The sequence below is a fragment of the Haliotis cracherodii genome, unplaced genomic scaffold (assembly GCF_022045235.1).
Source record: "Haliotis cracherodii isolate W230 unplaced genomic scaffold, xgHalCrac1.p SCAF_3, whole genome shotgun sequence".
In the NCBI taxonomy this organism is placed as follows: domain Eukaryota; kingdom Metazoa; phylum Mollusca; class Gastropoda; order Lepetellida; family Haliotidae; genus Haliotis; species Haliotis cracherodii.
In genome coordinates, this window is record NW_027266286.1 from 18,987,672 (window position 1) to 19,008,312 (window position 20,641).

The 20,641-nt window shown below is 42.6% G+C and overlaps 1 protein-coding gene across 1 annotated transcript; it reads left to right on the forward strand.

Annotated features, from left to right (window-relative positions):
• The first annotated feature begins 613 nt into the window (after positions 1-613).
• LOC139473649 (uncharacterized) lies at positions 614-19,014 on the forward strand. The gene is made up of 7 exons (XM_071256328.1): positions 614-839; positions 12,749-13,639; positions 13,950-14,339; positions 15,302-15,407; positions 15,946-16,085; positions 18,228-18,312; positions 18,639-19,014. Exons 1-7 carry the CDS (start codon positions 614-616, stop codon positions 19,012-19,014), a joined length of 2,214 nt encoding a protein of 737 aa, XP_071112429.1.
• Positions 19,015-20,641: the final 1,627 nt, after the last annotated feature.

Here is a 20,641-nt window from a genome sequence, read left to right on the forward strand (position 1 = left end):
TGTTGGTATCTTTCCGGTTGTGTCTAACTGTTGGTATCTCCCCGGGTTGTGTGTAACTGTTGGTATCTCCCCGGTTGTGTGTAACTGTTGATATCTCCCCGGTTGTGTGTAACTTTTAATAGCTACCCGGTGTGTGTACATGTTGATATATCCCCGGTTGTTTTGTGACTATTGGTATCTTCCGAGTTGTGTGTAATTGGTGATGTCTACCCTTGATGTCTACCATGTAGTGTGAAACGGTTGGTGCCTTTCCTATTGTGTGTAACTATTAGTGTCTATCCGGTGTTGTGTAACTGTTGGTATTTATCCAGTTGGTCACGACTACGGACAGTGAAATATTGTTGGTGTCTTCATGGTTCCTATGTAACTATTGGTGCCTTCTGGGTCTGTATTGGCTTATGCCGGGTTAATAGTGTGTAACGGTTTGCGTCTACCTGTTAGAACGTGACGGTTTGTGTCTTCTTAAATTAGACTTACTGGTCAGCACACTTCACCTCTTGCGTCAACTGGCGACACCGCGCACCTGTAATCAGGTCACGGCTCACCTTACCTGAACATTCTAAAATATACAACTTTGCCCGTCATTTCAAGCAGGACAGTGACTGATGAGATAATGATGAATAGATCATCATTGTCTTCACTGGAGTCACAGCTAATCGCCTGTCGGGAAAGTATCGTCACGTACGAGGAAGGCAGGCAATGCAGAGCTGTCTTTGTCCTTATCGTGACGCCAAGCCTTGTCAGTGTCGCAGTAGCAGTGCACATCTCCAGGTGCAACATGCGATCCACCGCCTTTTGGTTTTGTGTAGCGGCCATTGTGTCTGTTGGGGGCGCTGCAGGTGAGTTATGCCTAATGTACTTACATTTCTTGTTGCGGTATCGAGTTTATAACTATTACAATATACTTGAATCTACTCTAAAACTTATTCACTCGGGGATTAACACTGTGAAGTTGTTCCCTTCAATGCGGGGGACAGGAGTTTTAAGACGCCTAGGGGTAGATATTTTGACAGGTACATGTATGTTTAAATGTTGCAGGTGAAATTGAGAAATTGAGTGACATCGCCTAAATCTGGCATTCACACAATGTAGTAAACTTAGAATATGTACCGTTGTTCTTTTCGATTGAGTACTATAGTTGAATAAATATATATGGCTATACTTGTGTCGTGTATCTGACAAGGTGACTGAGTAACACACGCTATTTGTCGGCTTTACTAGTATAAAGATGAGGCACTAACTGTGTTCTTTCATTAAAGTAGTGTACAATCTGTGTTCTTTCATTTTAAGTAGTGTACAAACTGTGTTCTTTCGTGAAAGTAGTGTACAAACTGTGTTATTTCATTAAAGTAGTGTACAAACTGTGTTCCTTCATTAAAATAGTGTACAAACTGTGTTCTTTCATTAAAGTAGTGTAGAAACTGTGTTCTTTCATTTAAATAGTGTACAAACTATGTTCTTTCGTGAAAGTAGTGTACAAACTGTGTTCTTTCATTAAAGTAGTGTACAAACTGTGTTCTTTCATTAAAATAGTGTACAAACTGTGTTCTTTCATTAAAGTAGTGTAGAAACTGTGTTCTTTCATTTAAATATTGTACAAACTATGTTCTTTCGTGAAAGTAGTGTACAAACTGTGTTCTTTCATTAAAATAGTGTACAAACTGTGTTCTTTCATTAAAGTAGTGTAGAAACTGTGTTCTTTCATTTAAATATTGTACAAACTATGTTCTTTCGTGAAAGTAGTGTACAAACTGTGTTCCTTCATTAAAATAGTGTACAAACTGTGTTCTTTCATTAAAGTAGTGTAGAAACTGTGTTCTTTCATTTAAATAGTGTACAAACTATGTTCTTTCGTGAAAGTAGTGTACAAACTGTGTTCTTTCATTAAAGTAGTGTACAAACTGTGTTCTTTCATTAAAATAGTGTACAAACTGTGTTCTTTCATTAAAGTAGTGTAGAAACTGTGTTCTTTCATTTAAATATTGTACAAACTATGTTCTTTCGTGAAAGTAGTGTACAAACTGTGTTCTTTCATTAAAATAGTGTACAAACTGTGTTCTTTCATTAAAGTAGTGTAGAAACTGTGTTCTTTCATTTAAATATTGTACAAACTATGTTCTTTCGTGAAAGTAGTGTACAAACTGTGTTCTTTCATTAAAATAGTGTACAATCTGTGTTCTTTCATTTAAATATTGTACAAACTATGTTCTTTCGTGAAAGTAGTGTACAAACTGTGTTATTTCATTAAAGTAGTGTACAAACTGTGTTCTTTCATTAAAGTAGTGTACAAACTGTGTTATTTCATTAAAGTAGTGTACAAACTGTGTTCTTTCATTAAAGTAGTGTACAAACTGTGTTCTTTCATTAAAGTAGTGTACAAACTGTGTTCTTTCATTAAAATAGTGTACAAACTGTGTTATTTCATTAAAGTAGTGTACAAACTGTGTTCTTTCATTTAAATATTGTACAAACTATGTTCTTTCGTGAAAGTAGTGTACAAACTGTGTTATTTCATTAAAGTAGTGTACAAACTGTGTTCTTTCATTAAAGTAGTGTACAAACTGTGTTCTTTCATTAAAGTAGTGTACAAACTGTGTTCTTTCATTAAAGTAGTGTACAAACTGTGTTCTTTCATTAAAGTAGTGTACAAACTGTGTTCTTTCGTTATAAAGTAGTGTACAAACTGTGTTATTTCATTAAAGTAGTGTACAAACTGTGTTCTATTTATATGTAGGAGATGGTGAGCTGAAATTGGGTTTAACGTCGCGTCCATGATAATTGCACTTATATATAGCGACGTGCAGGCACGTGTTTGTCGGGCTGCTTGTATTTTTTATAGTGCTAGCTCACTGAGATACCATGCCGCAGTTTAACATGAATACCCCACTCAGACACAGTATACTGACTCCGAACCGACCAGTCCTTGTTTTAGCCCCTTAATGTCGAGCGCCAGACACGGTAAGAACAAGTACCATCTTTTAACGTCTTTTGGTATGACGCGGCCGGGCATCAAACCCCGGACCTTCCGCTCTCCGGGCGGACGCTCTACCACTAGTCCACGGAGGCGGTCATATATAGGAAAAAGTACGCAGGGGTGCAATTAGTAGTTTTTTTTGTATGAGGTTGACAAGTATATGCAAAGACATATACACATATATAGCACAGACACACATACCATATGAGGTATTCTTTAAAATTATGTATATTAATTGGCATTGAACATATTGCTTATTATTTGCTCATTAAGTAGGTATAAACAAGGATAATTTATTGTTTATGTATCTTGAGTGTTCATAATATTTATGAATATGTTTACTACACTGTCATTTCTGATGTAATTATCAATATAATTTTTCTAATAGAGGTTATGAATCACATAGAAGCAAAACATGAATATCGTCTTCTATGTACATTTTGTCATAAGTCTACAATCACCACAAATCTTATGAAACAAATTCTCAAATGCAAAGGAATAGCAATGCACAGATATGTTTCCACGTGTAAAAGTGTATATTTTAACACATAGGTGGCACATTTATGAGAAGAGTGTTGAGTAGAATACCAGTTTTTGTTTTACAGTATCAAGAAGTCTTATTTTAAATATTCTGTAAAAATGTTAATACCCCCAACATTCTGGCTAATCCATACGAAACCAAACCAAAACTGAAGTAGAATATGTTTGATATGTCTAGCCCATGTCATTATATTATTTTAATGACACCAGAGACGTTTAAAATAAAAGTGAATATCTTGCACATAGAGTCTATCATTGATATGACTCTATAATTGTTGGGATCACTAGACTTGAAGATGGGACAAATAATGCTTTTCCCCCAGATATAAGGAAAAGATCCGTCTGGGAATATTTTATTAGAGTGTGTAGTACTGTATAAATGATATTAAAAGGACAGATTGATGAATCGCCGTGAGACAATTCAATTCAGTGTGTTCAAGAACAAGAAAAAAAGAGAAATCTATCAATCAAGTGTTGCTCGTTTTGGGTGACGACAAGGTGATTTATTCGTAAAGTATTCTTGTACAGTACTGGCCGCTGTACTGAAACGTCGTATTTGGGGTGTGGCGGAGTATGATGAGGCCGTGCGAGAGTGTCGGGGTCATTGAGTGATATGAACATATCTTTCCCGGGGCGCTGCCCTCGGGCACGTGCAGCACACGTCAATCGTGTACTGAGGTGTAATCACCAACGGTGCCATTGTCACTACAGCCTGTAATAAGTCCTCAACACGCAGTAACGGTCATAACTCACAGTAACTGTGGCAGATATGGAACTGTCTGTATTCCAAATATTTATGGGCAATTTGAAACCGATATGTCACACTATAGCCTGTTCATGTGTTCACGTTTCATGAACGTAATGTGTGATCATGATTTGCGGTATACAAGCTTGTTGTATCAGCTCCCGAGGTGCGTCGCGGAAAACTGTTTGCTATTCCATAATCATTCCATATGTCATTCTCTTATAGCTTCAGGTACTGTAAACATAACATTACGTATATCTGTGTACAGTGAGTAGGTATGCACATCGACAGTATGCATTTGTAATTAGGTGAGTGAGTGAATGTTGTTATATGCCGTAATCAGCAATATTCGATATGTCCCGACGATGTGTAAATTGACAATCCGGTGATTCATATAATGAGCATCGATCCAAGATACGATGGGATACGATGGCATGCATCAACCAAGGCACCGTGCCTGGCCACCCGATTTAAGCAAGGTCGCCATACAACAAGCATGAGTTGCTGAAGATCTATTCTAACCCGGATCTCCTCGAGGCAGATTAGTACTAGTATGTAACCATAAACTCAATGGGAATCAATTAGTCGTGCAACAAAAACATGTGTAAACTATGAAACCCTGTTCACAAACCAAATATTCCTCTCTCTCTCTCTCTCTCTCTCTCTCTCTCTCTCTCTCTCTCTCTCTCTCTATATATATATATATATATATATATATATATATATATATATATATCTTTCTTTGAAGATTTACAACTGTATCGCCTAACATCGTCAGCAAATAATAACAGACAGGTTTCTTCAATAGTACTGTATCCAAAAACACCACTCGGGTCATTTTTAACAATTGTTGAATGTACATCACTAATAAAATCGGCGACAACATACATCCTTGTTTAACGCCTCTAGAGGAAGAGAGCGAAAATGCAAAATTGGCATGGTGCAATCTGACACATGATTTTACATTATTCTATGTACTTTAAAACAATTTAAATAATTTACCGAGGTAACCGTTCTGAAAAAGTAATTTACGTCTATCCACGCAGTAAAATGCTGTTTTAAAGTCTATAAAAATACAATAGGACCTTCCTTGTTTTTTAGCCTTAGGTACTTATGACGTAACGTATTTAAAATAGAAATGTTTTCAACTGTGGAATACCCATCTCTGAAACCAGCCTGTGCCTCAGGTACGGCTGAATGTAGTTCTACCAAACTTTTACTCTGGTATTAATAATCGAGGTGAACACTTATCCTAACGTATCAAGCAGAGTAATCCATCTGTAATTATCTAGATTCTCCTTACATCCCTGTTTAAATCATGGTATAATAAGTTCTTTATTCCATGCATCTGGGAAATGGCCTGTTGTAAGAATGTGTTTTAACAACAAAACTTACTATGGTTATAAAATGTCATCTATTACTTTTAACGCTTCTGCTGGAATGCCGTCTGAGACCGTTGATTTGCCACTCTTAAATGCCTTTATTGAACGTTTTATTTCTTCTTCGGTTGTGGTATCTCCAAGAATGGCTTCACTCTCGGTACAATCTTAACAATTTGATTGATTCAGTTAATATAACCAGTGCCCTCAGAATGACAAGATTACTATCTTTAGTAGTAGAAGTATTTATACATAGACACGAAGAGAATGAGAACCAATTAGTTGTGTGTGAAAAGATTGTGTAAATAAAGCGACAAAACCCTTTCCACATCCAATAGACATCTCTGCATAAAGCAGAGTCGATAGTACGATTACGACTGTATCATAATCATGTGTTTATGATACACTATCAGGTGAGGCGAGGTGAAACGGGATTTAACGTCGCGTCCAAGATTATTGCTCTTTTATAGCGACGTTCATGTGTGTGTGTGTTTGTGTGGCTGCTTGTTCTAGTCCGGAGTGATGCCTATTTATAGTGCTAGCTCACTGAGATACCATGCCGCAGTTTAACATGACTACCCCACTCAGACACAGCATACTGACTCCGAGCCGACCAGTCCTTGTTTTAGCCCATTAATGCCGAGCGCCAGACAAGGTAAGAACAAGTACCATCTTTTATCGTCTTTTGGTATGACGCGGCCGGGGATCTCTGGGCGGACCCTCTACCACTAGACAACGGAGGCGGTCTGATTCACTATCAAATAATGTTGATGCAGGGTGTTCGGGTAGAGTACCGTACCGAGTACACTGCACGAGTGAGTTGAGAAACAACTGAGACACAACCGATACACCCTCATTTTGTGTACTGAATCTTGTTTTGGGCAATACGTTAGTTCCCAGGTGCGGATGACATCTATCAATCCAAGCTGACAGCGTACGCAGAATTGACTTTGAAAACAATATTCAATGAATAAATTTTAAATGATTCAGCACTAAAACAAAGCTGTGATATGTAGAAGGTTGTAATTGATCGATAGCTGTACTTTAGTGAAATATGACTGCTTTGAAGTTACTTTTGAATTCATTTAAAGGAATCTCTTGTGGTGTTTCATGGGCATTTTTGTACGTTTTGAAGTTGATGGATGACAACGCGGACACAATTTATGAATAACAACGTGTTTATTATAGTACTCGTATTGTGACGTTTCGGTATCGATCCTTGGTGTAACATGTTATTCAGGATTAAGGATTAACAGAGCAACAATTTACACCCAAGAATGGGATTGAAAACAAGGTAAACTAATAACAACAGAAGAAAATATTGTTACTACATGATGGATAGAGAACACGCGATGAGGCCAATTAGACCTGAAGCCAATTAAACCTGATAAAGTATACGTTGGTAGAAAGATTGGAAAACAATATTGCTTAATTTGATCAGAGGGTGCGGATGGGACGGACTTGTTTTGATCTCTGTTGATTGAAGGCTTGTGACGGCGAATCTGGACTGCTTCTGCTTGTTTATATTTTCTTGTGTTTGTACTTGTCTAAGGAAATCACTTAATAAGTTCAGTTAATTCTCTTAGATTTCCATATGCTCCTATTTGATATATATTCTGAGCCGAAAAAGAAACGTCACCATGGATAGATATATGAGAACCCTCATTTGTCCAAACACTGTAAACATACTTTGAGACATATTAAAAAGATGAAACTTGGTAAAACTGATCATCAAGGTTGACATTAAAGTGTCAAATGTTCTTAAAGTGAAACACAACACTAGTCTCTAAGAAAATGGCATCACAAGTAAGTATCTCGTGTGTCCGCCATGTGCATTGATGACTGCCGTGCAACGTCTATACATGGAATGGATGAGGCGGTTGATGAAGGCTATAGGCACTTGAGCCCACACTCTCAGGAACGCCTGACGCAGTTCAGCTGCAGTTGTCGGCCTTGGTCGGACGTCATTCAGCCGTATTTGAATCTCGTCCCACAGGTACTCAATGGGATTTAAATCGGGACCGAGGGCAGGCCACTGCGTGGTTCTGATGCCATTCTGCTGAATGAAGTCTTTTTGCTCTCGCAGTGTGAACACGGGCTTCATCATGCTGAAACTCGTGGTTGCGGCGACCTTCCAAATTAGGTATGGCGTGTGGTCTCAAGACTTGATCAATGTACCGAGCTGATGTGACACCATTGCCTCTCTCTGGACCGATGTTCTGGAAGACCACAGGGCCGACCCACTTTGCAAGACCAATTCCACCCCACACCATGATGCTCGAACCATCCAATGAGTCTCTCTCAACAACACAAGTATCCGAATAACGTTCCCCACGGCGTCGCCAGAGTCTCTCTCTCTCTCTCTCTCTCTCTCTCTCTCTCTCTCTCTCTCTCTCTCTCTCTCTCTCTCTCTCTCTCTCTCTCTCTCTGCCATCTGCTGTTTATATACAGTAACGGCTCCGTCTGAGAAGAGGACTCTTCTCCACTGTTGGTGGCGCCAATGCTGGTGCTGTGTTGCTCACTGAAGACGGTTCCGTCGATGACGTGTTGTCAGAATGGGTCCTGGGTATGGGTGTGGTATGTCCCCATGGTCTGTTGGGCAGTTCCCGCAGCAGTAACAAAGCTATCTTGAAGATGCTGTCGCACAATCTGACGATCCTGACGTCGGGTAGTGATCCTTGGTCTTCCACTGCTTGGTGGGTCATCTGTAGTTCCTGGAGCCTGTATATGGTCCTTACGTGGACTTGAAATGCATTGGCTACTTGCCTGGCGGTTTGTCCAGCTTGCAAACATCCAAGAGCTTGGTGACGCTGATTTCTTGTCAATCTTGGCATGTGGCAGCAATTCAATAACGAATAAATGTTATCCAATCTGGGTGAATTTTTATAGGGCACGAAATGGGGGAACGCATGTGCATTTCAATTTCCACGGACCTCACTTGCATCGTGTTACCATGGCTATTGCCGTGATATGTTTGGGCGATCGGTTTTATTGTCATCTGCTTTGTTTTTATAAACAAGGTAATGTTAAATTTTAGAAACTTTGACAAAAATTACCCAGATATTTAAATGACAACTTTTCATACAATGTTACTTGGGGTGACGTTTCTTTAACGGTTCAGTATATAGCAAATAGGAGCATGACAGGAGATACAAGAAATTACAGATTGACATGGCATGAAGAAGATTAGATTTAAGTTATTAAGTAATCAGTAAAATTGGCACTTCAAACAATAACTGTTGACTGAAAAAAAGAAATGATCAATCTTTCTAATGATGATTGCACATCATAAAATAATATATCATTTCATTCTGATAAAGGAACATACACGCATATGATACAAAAGTTTATATTACATTTTTCTTATAAATGAACACATATATGAGAAAAGATATTTTTGATACATAATTCTGAAAAATGAATACATATCCTAGAAATTGTATATAATTTAAAAACATTCTGATTAATGAACACCTCTTTACCAACTTCTAACATGGCAATCAAACAGTTCATATAACATCACTGTTATGATTTGTGTTTGTTTGTTTGTTGTTTAACGCAACACTCAGTAATATTCAAGCTATATGACGGCGGTCTGTAAAATAATCGAGTCTGGACCAGACGATCCAGTGATTGACATCATGAGCATCGATCCACGCAATTTGGATCGATGACATGTATCAACCAAGTCAGCGAGCCTGACCACCCGATCCCGTTAGTCGCCTTTTAAGACAAGCATAGTCGCCTTTTACGGAAGTCTGGGTTGCTGAAGACCTATTCTACCCCGGAATCTTCACGGGTCTCACTGTTATGAATGATGAGGCATAGCATATTATATAAACAGCATTCTGATGAATGAACGGATGTCAGAGAAATAATATATTATTTTATAGCACTTTTATATATGAAGGCGTATCTGAGAAAACTATAGTATATATTGTCATTGTTGTTCATGCGCTCAGTCACCAGTTTGACTGCCCCAGACTCAACCAGGTTAGCCGATCCTCGACACCTTCCACTGTATATCCACTGTACGCGTAATCGCATCTTCCCGAGGCAAGGGAGTTAAGTGACTTTAAAAGTCCGGTTTCTACTGGACTTTTATAGCCAGTTAACTCCCTTGTCTCGGGGGGTGGTGCAATCGAGGACGTGTCACTTCAGGGTTCTTTTGTGTGTTAAGATCTAATGTACAGTTAAAGAATCGGTGTTAATAAAATATCTGGTTAGTCCATAAATCAAAGAATACAGAGCTGCTACGGTTTACCCTAACGGGACACTGTGATGTATAGTGCTGTCTTGAAGCAACTGTCAGTATTATTACGAGGGAACGTAGTTTCTTTGATGTAATACATCCCAAATATTTTGTGACAACTTATAAACTCCGTATCCTTGAAATGACATCTCATGAAACACCCAGATTACCGACTAACTGCAGCCCATAAATAACACAGGTTGGCCTTGTGGCTGTAAAACTCAATATGTCAAGCTGATGACAATATTTAATCCTCAAACAAACCCTTTGCTTATAGATCTGTCAGTATAGTAATCGGCATATAGGTGAATAGAAACGATCTTGGGTGTGTTTCTTTAAGTTTCGTTTTGCTCTTTTCAAGTTGAAAGAAGGGAACAATGAAATATGAACATCGAAGAACAATTATTACATTACACTTTTATTTAAAATAACTTCTTTTATTCTTTGTCACGACGTTTCACAGCTACTCCCTGCTCCTTCAGGTGATAGCTGAGTAAGTGCACTGAGTCTGTCTGTCTGTCTGTCTGTCTGTCTGATAAGGTTACACAACGCAAGATGGGATGAATGTATAGAGACAACAATTTGACCATGAAGCCAATATGATTAACAAGAGAGGTTTAAATTAAGTGAGGTGAGGTGAAATTGGGTTTAACGTCGCGTCCAAGATTTTTGCGCTATATAAGCGACGAGCATGCACGTTTGTGTGTGTGTGGCTGCTTGTACTAGTCCGGACTGATGCCGATTTATAGTTCTAGCACACTGAGATATCATGCCGCAGTTTACCATGGATACCCCATCTGACACAGTCCAGTCCGACCAGTCCTTGTTTTAGCCTTTAATGCTCTATCGTCTTTTGGTATGACGTTCAATTAAGTACACCGGAGGTGTAATGATGTCAAGGCGCAGGCTATTGTGACACAAGCATTTAGGCAATCAAGGTGTCAATAGTGGTTGATGACGTGATCATAGCACAGTGGGTAGGTAGATACCTTGGTCTCTGTTAGTGGCTGACATTGGAGAGACTTCACCTCCTTGGCCACAAGGATAAAAGAACACAAGACCTCTGTTGAAAACTCTGTCATGAAATTTGCCCTTTCGGAATTCTTACTACCATATTTCCTGGTTAGAAACCAAGATTCTTCATACCAACATCAGTCATTGGAAAAAGGAAACTTCGAAAGCATTGAAATCCTAACCAAGAAGCCAGCAATTAACAGACCAGGGTATGTACCTACCCAGTGTGAACCATTGTGCTCTCACCACATATAACCATAAACTGTAGGATTCCTTTGGAATCCCAGGAATCCGAAGCAATCATCTTGTCAGGTGATATAACAGACTTTGCATTTATTGGGGGAGCATACGCTAGATTTCTCACTACTTTGACTTTTGTTCTGTGTATTTCTTATACTGGTGACCCAAAGAGTCTCGCCCATGGTTAAAAACCATGCAACAAAATAAGCTGGGTCTGCTCCAAAACGGAGCACCGTCTTACGAGAGCCAATGAACGCCAGTTCCGTTCAGGAGTCAGAAGCCTTGGAACTCAGCGTCCTGAAACCTTTGTCATGCATAGTTCACATTCTCAAAGTGTTTTGGGGGGCACTGGGGGCCCAGTCGTCTATGGCGCCGCGATTCGCTGTGCAGAGTTGCGTCCCTTGGGCACGCCAGAAACCTTTGATTGTGGGTTCGAACGCCGCGATATAACTGTAATACTGTTAAAAGCGGCGTTAAACCCAACTCACTCACTCACTCACTGAAAGTGTATTGGCTGTGTCAAGTGTGGTGAGTCGTCAATCATCCAAAATCAGATCACTTACTTTACTTAGTGGTGCCATTTGAAGGTCGTCCTGATCTTGGATGATCTTCGGGGCTCTCTCTTCCCAACTTAATCTCTGCTGTTAGACAAACACGTTACAAGTTATCGAACGACGGTTATCGAAAAGATACTTACAATTAGGCTGTGGCAGTTAACAATATCTCATAGCGGCCAACTTATTTGCAAAGGAAATGGCTATTTGATGGAGATGTGGTTAATACAGGTATCACAGTTGTGTTTTAGACATTACGTTTGAAATGTCTCGGCGACCTTTTCCAGCCCAGTAATGTTTTGATAAAGTTAGTATTTTTTTTTGTCTAATCCAATTTTCAAGTGTATACATTCTTTTTCCCGGCAGTTACATGGGTAAAACAAAAGGTATAGTTGTTTCTTGTCAGATTCCATGGACGTTTGAAGATTTGCCAATGACAAAAATCGTTGCACATGATATGTATCATTGTAATGTCTGATCCAGACTGGATTATTTACAGGCCACGGTGATGTATCTGAAATGTTTAATATTTCTAAGTGTGATGTTCAGCAACAAACAACACACAAACATTATCTCATTTTACAATTTTTTCCCATCTAGGAATTGACGGGTTGAATTATCAGTGTGACAGTAACGGCCGTCAATGCCCTACATAAAACCCTTTTCGCAGAATGTTTGGTATTGTTTGTATTCTTGTAAATGTTTTACCATAAACTTAATGTTGAAGATAATAACGTGAAGATCCGGGGTAGAATTGGTCATCAGCAACCCATGCTAGCCGTAAAAGGCGACAATGCTTGTCGTAAGAGACGACTAACGGGATCGGGTGGCCAGGCTTGCTGACTTGGTTGATACATGTCATCGATCCCAATTGCGTGGATCATGATGTCAACCACTGGACTGTCTGGTCCAGACTCGATTACTTACAGACCGCCGTCATATAGCTGCAATATTGCTGAGTGCAGCGTTAAAGAACAAACAGACAAACATAATGTTGAAGACATAACCATTACTTAACCCTTAATATTAACTGAGTGATGTTTCTCACAGGTATATTGAGGAAGGTGTCATGTTTCAAGCCTCTTCCTCCAACTCGTACCACTGTAACAACTGCCATCTTTGCTTCTACAACAACAAACCAGCCAACATTCGGCATCAACCTTCTCTCAACACCCCCTTTGTTAAACGATACATTGCAAAACGGTACAGACGTCTCAGCAGATCAGGTTGTTAACGGCGTGTACAAAGATCGAGAGACTCCACAATCCTTCGGGCCCTATGTTTATAGGGGACCCCAAGGGGCGGTGGTGGCTAGGCGGGGCTACATAGAACCAGACGAGGAGTTATGGGACGAAGAGCCAGAAGAGCGGGAACCGAACCAGCGTCGTAACAACCTTGGAATTTTAGGTAACCGTCTTATGGGTGCAGGTAACAGGCCTAGGGGAACGGGTAACCGGGGCTGGTATAGGGAGCCCGACGAGGAAGAAGAGGAGGAAGAGGAGGAGGAAGAAGAGGACGGACCACGCTCAGGACGTCCGAATACTTGGGCAAGAAATAGAAACAACTGGGGTGGTCCAGTAAATGGAGTGAATGGAAGGCCAGCGTCCGGACTGACCAGGAGACCTCCCAGTGCCTGGACCGGAAGTAACTTGTGGAGGCGTCAAGAGTGGGACCGGAAACGGAGACAAGTGGCCGTTGTCTCGGGGAAGGTATCATGTGACCCCTTTCATAAGATCAGAATCGTCAATGTGACAGTGGGCTACTCTCACGACGGCATATGTAACAGCAGGCGGCCAAGGTGTCGCAGGGATGCTACTTTAGATCAACAGGTGGCGCTTTGTGATGGGGCGGAGTCATGTGACCTCAGCTATGAACAGACGCCATTTGCAGAATGTCCTCGAGCAATCAATTTCGTCACCGTTGAACATGAATGTTTGCCAGGTGTGTAAAATAGATAAAATCGCACCATTTTTCCCAGCTTTCAGTTTTCCACTGAATTGTTAATATTTCTGGTCAAATGGGTAAACATGTTTTTTATTCGTTCATTCTTTTAATTTCCGCAACACCACAACATGGTTATTGTTATACGGGTTGCATAAGCAATAGAGCTATCAATAATGAAACGCATTTCAATACATCTGAAACGAATTTAGTTCGCAGCAGTTTTAACAAAACAGCCACTCGTAATGTTAAATCGAAATGTGAACCTTTACGTTTTGTAATACCATATATGTAAATGTATTTTTAACAGATGACTCCACATTTGGCATATGTGACTTGGCAATTACAAGTAAGAATGGCCCCGTCATAGTTACATCCCCTGGCTATCCAGGAGGCACGTCGGGGAGGGCGGGAGACTTCATGACTTGTGAGTGCGTCCTCAGAACGGAGCCAAACTCCTCCATCGCCATTACGGCCCTGTCAACCAACATGGCGGGCAACGAGACCCTGTGTACTGAGGACATGCTTCTCATGGAGAAGAAGACCCACCCAGAGGCCAAGAAGTTCATGGTCGTGGGGGAATTGTGTGGAAAGACTCGACGAGGAGCCCAACCCCTCGGTAGCAATGTCATCCGGATGACGTACCTGACAGAGATACCTGCCGTGCCAGACAGGACCGGCTTCCTCGGCATATTCGAAGGTGAGTTTTGTATACAGTGATAAGCTTTATCCTCATCAGAGGTGCGTATGCTGTACCCTGATAAAACGCATTCAGCTCAAGTATTTTCGAGAAGTTTTTTAGTTTCAATCTGTAATGGGATGTGAGCCCTACCCTGAACACAAGTATTCCACAAGGAGCAGCTCCAACCTTTTTAGGAGGTGAGTGTCGCACCCTGAACGCACGTGTTGCACAAAGATCAGCTCCAACCGTTTAGGAGGTAAGTGTGGTAACCTGAACACAATGGTCAGGTCCAACGTGATGGGAGGTGAGGGTCGTGCCCTGAACACAAGGATCAGCTCCAACATGTAAGGAGGTGAGTTCAATATTCTTAACACAAGGATCAGCTCCAACCTGTCAGTAGGTCAGTGTCGTAGCCTGAACACAATGATCAGTTGCAACCTGTTAGGAGGTCAGTGTCGTAGCCTGAACACAAGGATCAGTTGCAACCTGTCAATAAGTCAGTGTCGTAGCCTGAACACAAGGATCAGTTGCAACCTCTCAGTAGGTAAGTGTCGTAGCCTGAACACAAGGATCAGTTGCAACCTGTCATTTGGTAAGTGTCGTAGCCTGAACACAAGGATCAGTTGCAACCTGTCAGTAGGTCAGTGTCGTAGCCTGAACACAAGGATCAGTTGCAACCTGTCAGTAGGTAAGTGTCGTAGCCTGAACACAAGGATCAGTTGCAACCTGTCAGGAGGCGAGTGTCGTAGCCTGCACACAAGGATCAGTTGCAACAAAAGTAAGGAGGTGAGTTCGCTACCCTGAACAAAGGATCAGCTCCAACCTGTTAGGAGGCGAGTGTCGTACCCTGAACACAAGGATCAGCTCCGACCTGTCCCTGAAAGCCCTGACATATAGGTACATCATCACGAAAAGTCCACTGATTATGCGAAAAAAGCTCGTAAGTGTCTTTAGTTTTCTATATTCTGACTTTATTCCAGCCCATGGTCCCAACTCCAGCCAAGCTGCCCTGCTGATGACTTGCCGTGACATCAGCTCCGTCCCAGCCATCACAGAACAGGGGACGCAACCCAGCAACGCGCAAAGGTAGTTAAACTGTTATTTATTCAGTTTGAATTTGGACACAGCTACAGGATGACTTCTCAATTGCGAAAGACATTTGCAGGGATGGTAGATAGATCAAGATCCCATTGCTAAGGGAAAGAAAAACTCATTGCAGCAATTGATGATATCACCAGGCATGTAGAAAATGAACATATTCCAAGACAGAAACATTATCTGCTGGCTTACGGGTTCGAATCTCCAAACTCACTCACTCACTCACTCACTCACTCACTCACTCACTCACTCACTAACCCACCCACCCACTCACTCACTCACTCACTCACTCACTCACTCAGAATTCTGTTAACCGACCCCCTGTTTAAATCCCTCACGGTTATCGTATTCCAAGTCTAGATTAATGTTTGCCTGATATAGTGTTGGATTCAGTCTATTACCTCACTTCTTTCCCGTGAATATTACATAGTACCAAGCCAGCGACAAAGGACCTTGCAAAGACCAAGAGGACGCTAAAGATTTGATCTGAATAGTTGAAAACAATGCATCATTTTTTTATGTGCAGTGCAAGCAAACCCATAACAACATCAGCCCCCAAAGTGGTAAAGACGACAGCATCCATCGCCTCCGCTGGTGGAGTGGGTGCCGTCATGGGAGGGGAAGGGAGGGACCCGGTGAAGGATGAGGCTGCTGATGCTATACCAGGTACGTGATATACTTGTCCTGGGAAACAAAAGCGTCGGTGCGATCGGGGTGATTTAGATGGAATGGTCGGGTAGGGGTGAAGATGGATAGATATGGATGATTTAGATGGAATGGTCGGGGTTGTGTAGATGGAATGGTCGGGGTGGTGTAGATGGAATGGTCGGTGTGGGGTGAAGATGGATAGATATGGATGATTTAGATGGATTGGTCGGGGTGGTGTAGATGGAATGGTCGGGGTGGTGTAGATGGAATGGTCGGTGTGGGGTGAAGATGGATAGATATGGATGATTTAGATGGAATGGTCAGGGTTGTGTAGATGGAATGGTCAGGGTTGTGTAGATGGAATGGTCAGGGTTGTGTAGATGGAATGGTCAGGGTGGTGTAGATGGAATGGTCAGGGTTGTGTAGATGGAATGGTCAGGGTTGTGTAGATGGAATGGTCAGGGTGGTGTAGATGGAATGGTCAGGGTGGTGTAGATGGAATGGTCGGGGTGGTGTAGATGGAATGGTCAGGGTGGTTTAGATGGAATGGTCAGGGTTGTGTAGATGGAATGGTCAGGGTGGTGTAGATGGAATGGTCAGGGTGGTGTAGATGGAATGGTCGGGGTGGTGTAGATGGAATGGTCAGGGTTGTGTAGATGGAATGGTCAGGGTTGTGTAGATGGAATGGTCAGGGTTGTGTAGATGGAATGGTCAGGGTGGTGTAGATGGAATGGTCAGGGTGGTGTAGATGGAATGGTCAGGGTTGTGTAGATGGAATGGTCAGGGTTGTGTGGATGGAATGGTCAGGATGGTGTAGATGGAATGGTCAGGGTTGTGTAGATAGAATGGTCGGTGTGGGGTGTAGATGGATAGATATGGATGATTTAGATGGAATGGTCAGGGTGGTGTAGATGGAATGGTCGGGGTGGTGTAGCTGGATAGATATGGATGATTTAGAAGGATAGATATGGATGATTTAGATGGAATGGTCGGGGTGGGTGTAGATGGATAGATATGGATGATTTAGATGGAATGGTCGGGGTGGTGTAGATGGATAGATATGGATGATTTAGATGGATGGTCGGGGTGGTGTAGATGGAATGGTCGGGGTTGATGGAATGATGGAGGGGTGGTGTAGATGGAATGATAGAGGGGTGGTGTAGATGGAATGATGGAGGGGTGGTGTAGATGGAATGATGGAGGGGTGGTGTAGATGGAATGGTCGGGGTGGTGTAGATAGAATGGTCGGGGTGGTGTAGATGGAATGGTCGGGGTGGTGTAGATGGAATGGTCGGGGTGGTGTAGATGGAATGATGGAGGGGTGGTGTAGATGGAATGATGGAGGGGTGGTATAGATGGAATGGTCGGGGTGGTGTAGATGGAATGGTCGGGGTGGTGTAGATGGAATAGTCCGGGTGGTGTAGATGGAATGATGGAGGGGTGGTGTAGATGGAATGATGGAGGGGTGGTGTAGATGGAATGATGGAGGGGTGGTGTAGATGGAATGATGGAGGGGTGGTGTAGATGGAATGGTCGGGGTGGTGTAGATGGAATGGTCGGGGTGGTGTAGATGGATTGGTCGGGGTGGTGTATATGGAATGGTCGGGGTGGTGTAGATGGAATGGTCGGGGTGGTGTAGATGGAATGATGGAGGGGTGGTGTAGATGGAATGGTCAGGGTGGTGTAGATGGAATGGTCGGGGTGGTGTAGATGGATTGGTCGGGGTGGTGTAGATGGAATGGTCGGGGTGGTGTAGATGGAATGATGGAGGGGTGGTGTAGATGGAATGATGGATCGGTGGTGTAGATGGAATGATGGAGGGGTGGTGTAGATGGAATGGTCGGGGTGGTGTAGATAGAATGGTCGGGGTTGTGTAGATGGAATGGTCGGGGTGATGTAGATGGAATGGTCGGGGTGGTGTAGATGGAATGGTCGGGGTGGTGTAGATGGAATGATGGAGGGGTGGTGTAGATGGAATGGTCGGGGTGGTGTAGATGGAATAGTCCGGGTGGTGTAGATGGAATGATGGAGGGGTGGTGTAGATGGAATGGTCGGGGTGGTGTAAATGCAATAATGGAGGGGTTGGATGTAGATGGAATGCATGTGGTGATATAGATGGATAGGTCAGTGTGAATGTAAATGTGTGTATTGGTTTTGTAGGGGGACTTCTCTCGGGTGTCGTGGCGTCTCTCGTCTCCGTCATCGCCATCATGGGCAGCATCTTCGTCTACCTGCTCTACAGAAGGTAAGCAAGTTACATTATGTTTGTACTAGAACACAGTCGTTTGAACGTCAAGATGGAAATGCAGTAGTTGAACAACGCAAGACTCTCGCTTTATCTTACTTTAACAGATGATAAACCATTGACTTTTTGCACTGTTACATACAGTAAGTCTACGATCTCTTCTTTTTATAGGGCGGTCGGGTAGTCTAGTGGTTAAAGCGTTCGCTCGTCACGCAGAAGACCCGGGTTCGATTCCCGACATGGGTACAATGTGTGAAGCCCATTTCTGGTGTCCCCCGCCGTGATATTGCTGGAACAATACTCATTCACTCACTCATTTTGTACAGGTCCCAGAGGAAGAAGATGAAGGAATTCAACCGACAGTCTACTGGAAGCAGTGGTTCCTGGTACAATGACCCAACCTATACTGAAGCCGCGTACAACCAGCCCGACACACCCGCCATTGTCAGTCAGCCCGAGATCCCTGTACAAAAGACAACAGTTGACAGTGCCACGTACACATCGCCACAAGAAATAACGCCGGCGTCTACTACATCCACCGAAACAGCGGCACCGACTCCAGCACCCCCTCCTTCTGCCCCTCCGAGGCGGAACAGGAAAGGCCAACAACGAGACGACATCGTCTACGACAATGCTGGCGCTGGCCCGGAAGATGACTACGCTAGCATATCGGACATCTATAACAACGCCAATCTGAAGTAAACTATGGCGCCGTGATCGTTCCGGTCGGTGTACCCCACCCTTGCATGGCGTCTTTTCCCTTGTGAACAGGATTGGTATGTCTTCCGTGTGTCGAAGTGTTGCGCCTTTTGTGGGACAACTTCATCCTCGCCCTGATGTCACATGCCAAGCTGTGCTTATACTCATTGCCTGGCCCCAGCGACAGTGAAATGTAAATTTTTAAAATATTCACACCAACATAAATTATTTACCAACTTTTTAACTCCATGGTCACGTTAGGAATTTTCGCATTTTTTTGACAACCAACTGTGCCTTAGTAGGAAAGGAGCTATGCGCCAACACATTTTGGAAATATTTAGCCTTGTTATAATTGCACACGTCGAGAACCGCTTAGCCTCCATATTTCCACCTGTCTCAATAAAATCATGAACACATGCTGAGCAATTCTTGACTTCCCATCCACAATTCAGTGCATACCGTGCTCTGCTTACCCCAAGACCACAATTCAGTGCATACCGAGCTCTGCTTACCCCAAGACCACAATTCAGTGTATACTGAAAGCTGCTTATCCCAGACCACAATTCAGTGCATACCGAAAGCTGCTTACCCCAAGACCACAATTCAGTGCATTCCAAACGCTGCTTATGCCAGACCACAATTCAGTGCATACCGTGCTCTGCTTACCCCAAGACCACAATTCAGTGCATTCCGAACGCTGCTTATGCCAGACCACAATTCAGTGAATAACGTGCTCTGCTTATGCCAGACCACAATTCAGTGCATACCGAAAGCTGCTTATCCCAGACCACAATTCAGTGCATACCGAACGCTGCTTATCCCAGACCACAATTCAGAACATACCGAACGATGCTCACTCAAGACCATAAGTCAGTACATACCAAGCGCTGCTTGTCCCCAGACTATGATTCAGTACATAACGAGTACTGCTTACCACTGGGCCATTATTCAGAGCAAATCGAGCGCTGCTTACCTCCAAACCACAATTCATTCCATACCGAGTGCTGCTTCCCCTAAGCCATACTTCAGCACGAAGTCAGCGAGCCTGACCTCCCGATCCCGTTAGTCGCCTCTCATGACGAGCAGTGTCGCCTTTTACGGCAAGCCTGAAACGTCTACAGTAAACTACGGATATAACGAACTCAAAGGGACCACTAATTTTAGTTCGTTATAACCGTAGTTCGTTATAAGCATATATACAGCATAACTTCTGCAAATAGTCGGGACAATAAAGTAAGTTCGCTATATCCGTCAGTTCGTTATAAGCGTGTTCGTTATAAACGTAGTTTACTGTTACAGTATATAGGCACACAGCTATTCAGCGTGAGGTCACCGTTTCATAAACATACTCTCACTATCCAGCTGTTCGTCATATGATGTTGACCCAATGAAGTCCCCATGTCCCATGATGACTGTCAAGTCTCAGTGGTGTGTTGACGAAATGCGGTCACCCCGTCATATACTGTCAACCAGAACCATTCGTCATGTGTTGATGCAATGAGGTCACCCAGTCATGAACACACTATCAACACGGCTATTCGTCATGTATTGATGAGGTCACCCAGTCATGAACACACTATCAACACGGCTATACGTCATGTATTGATGAGGTCACCAAGTCATGAACACC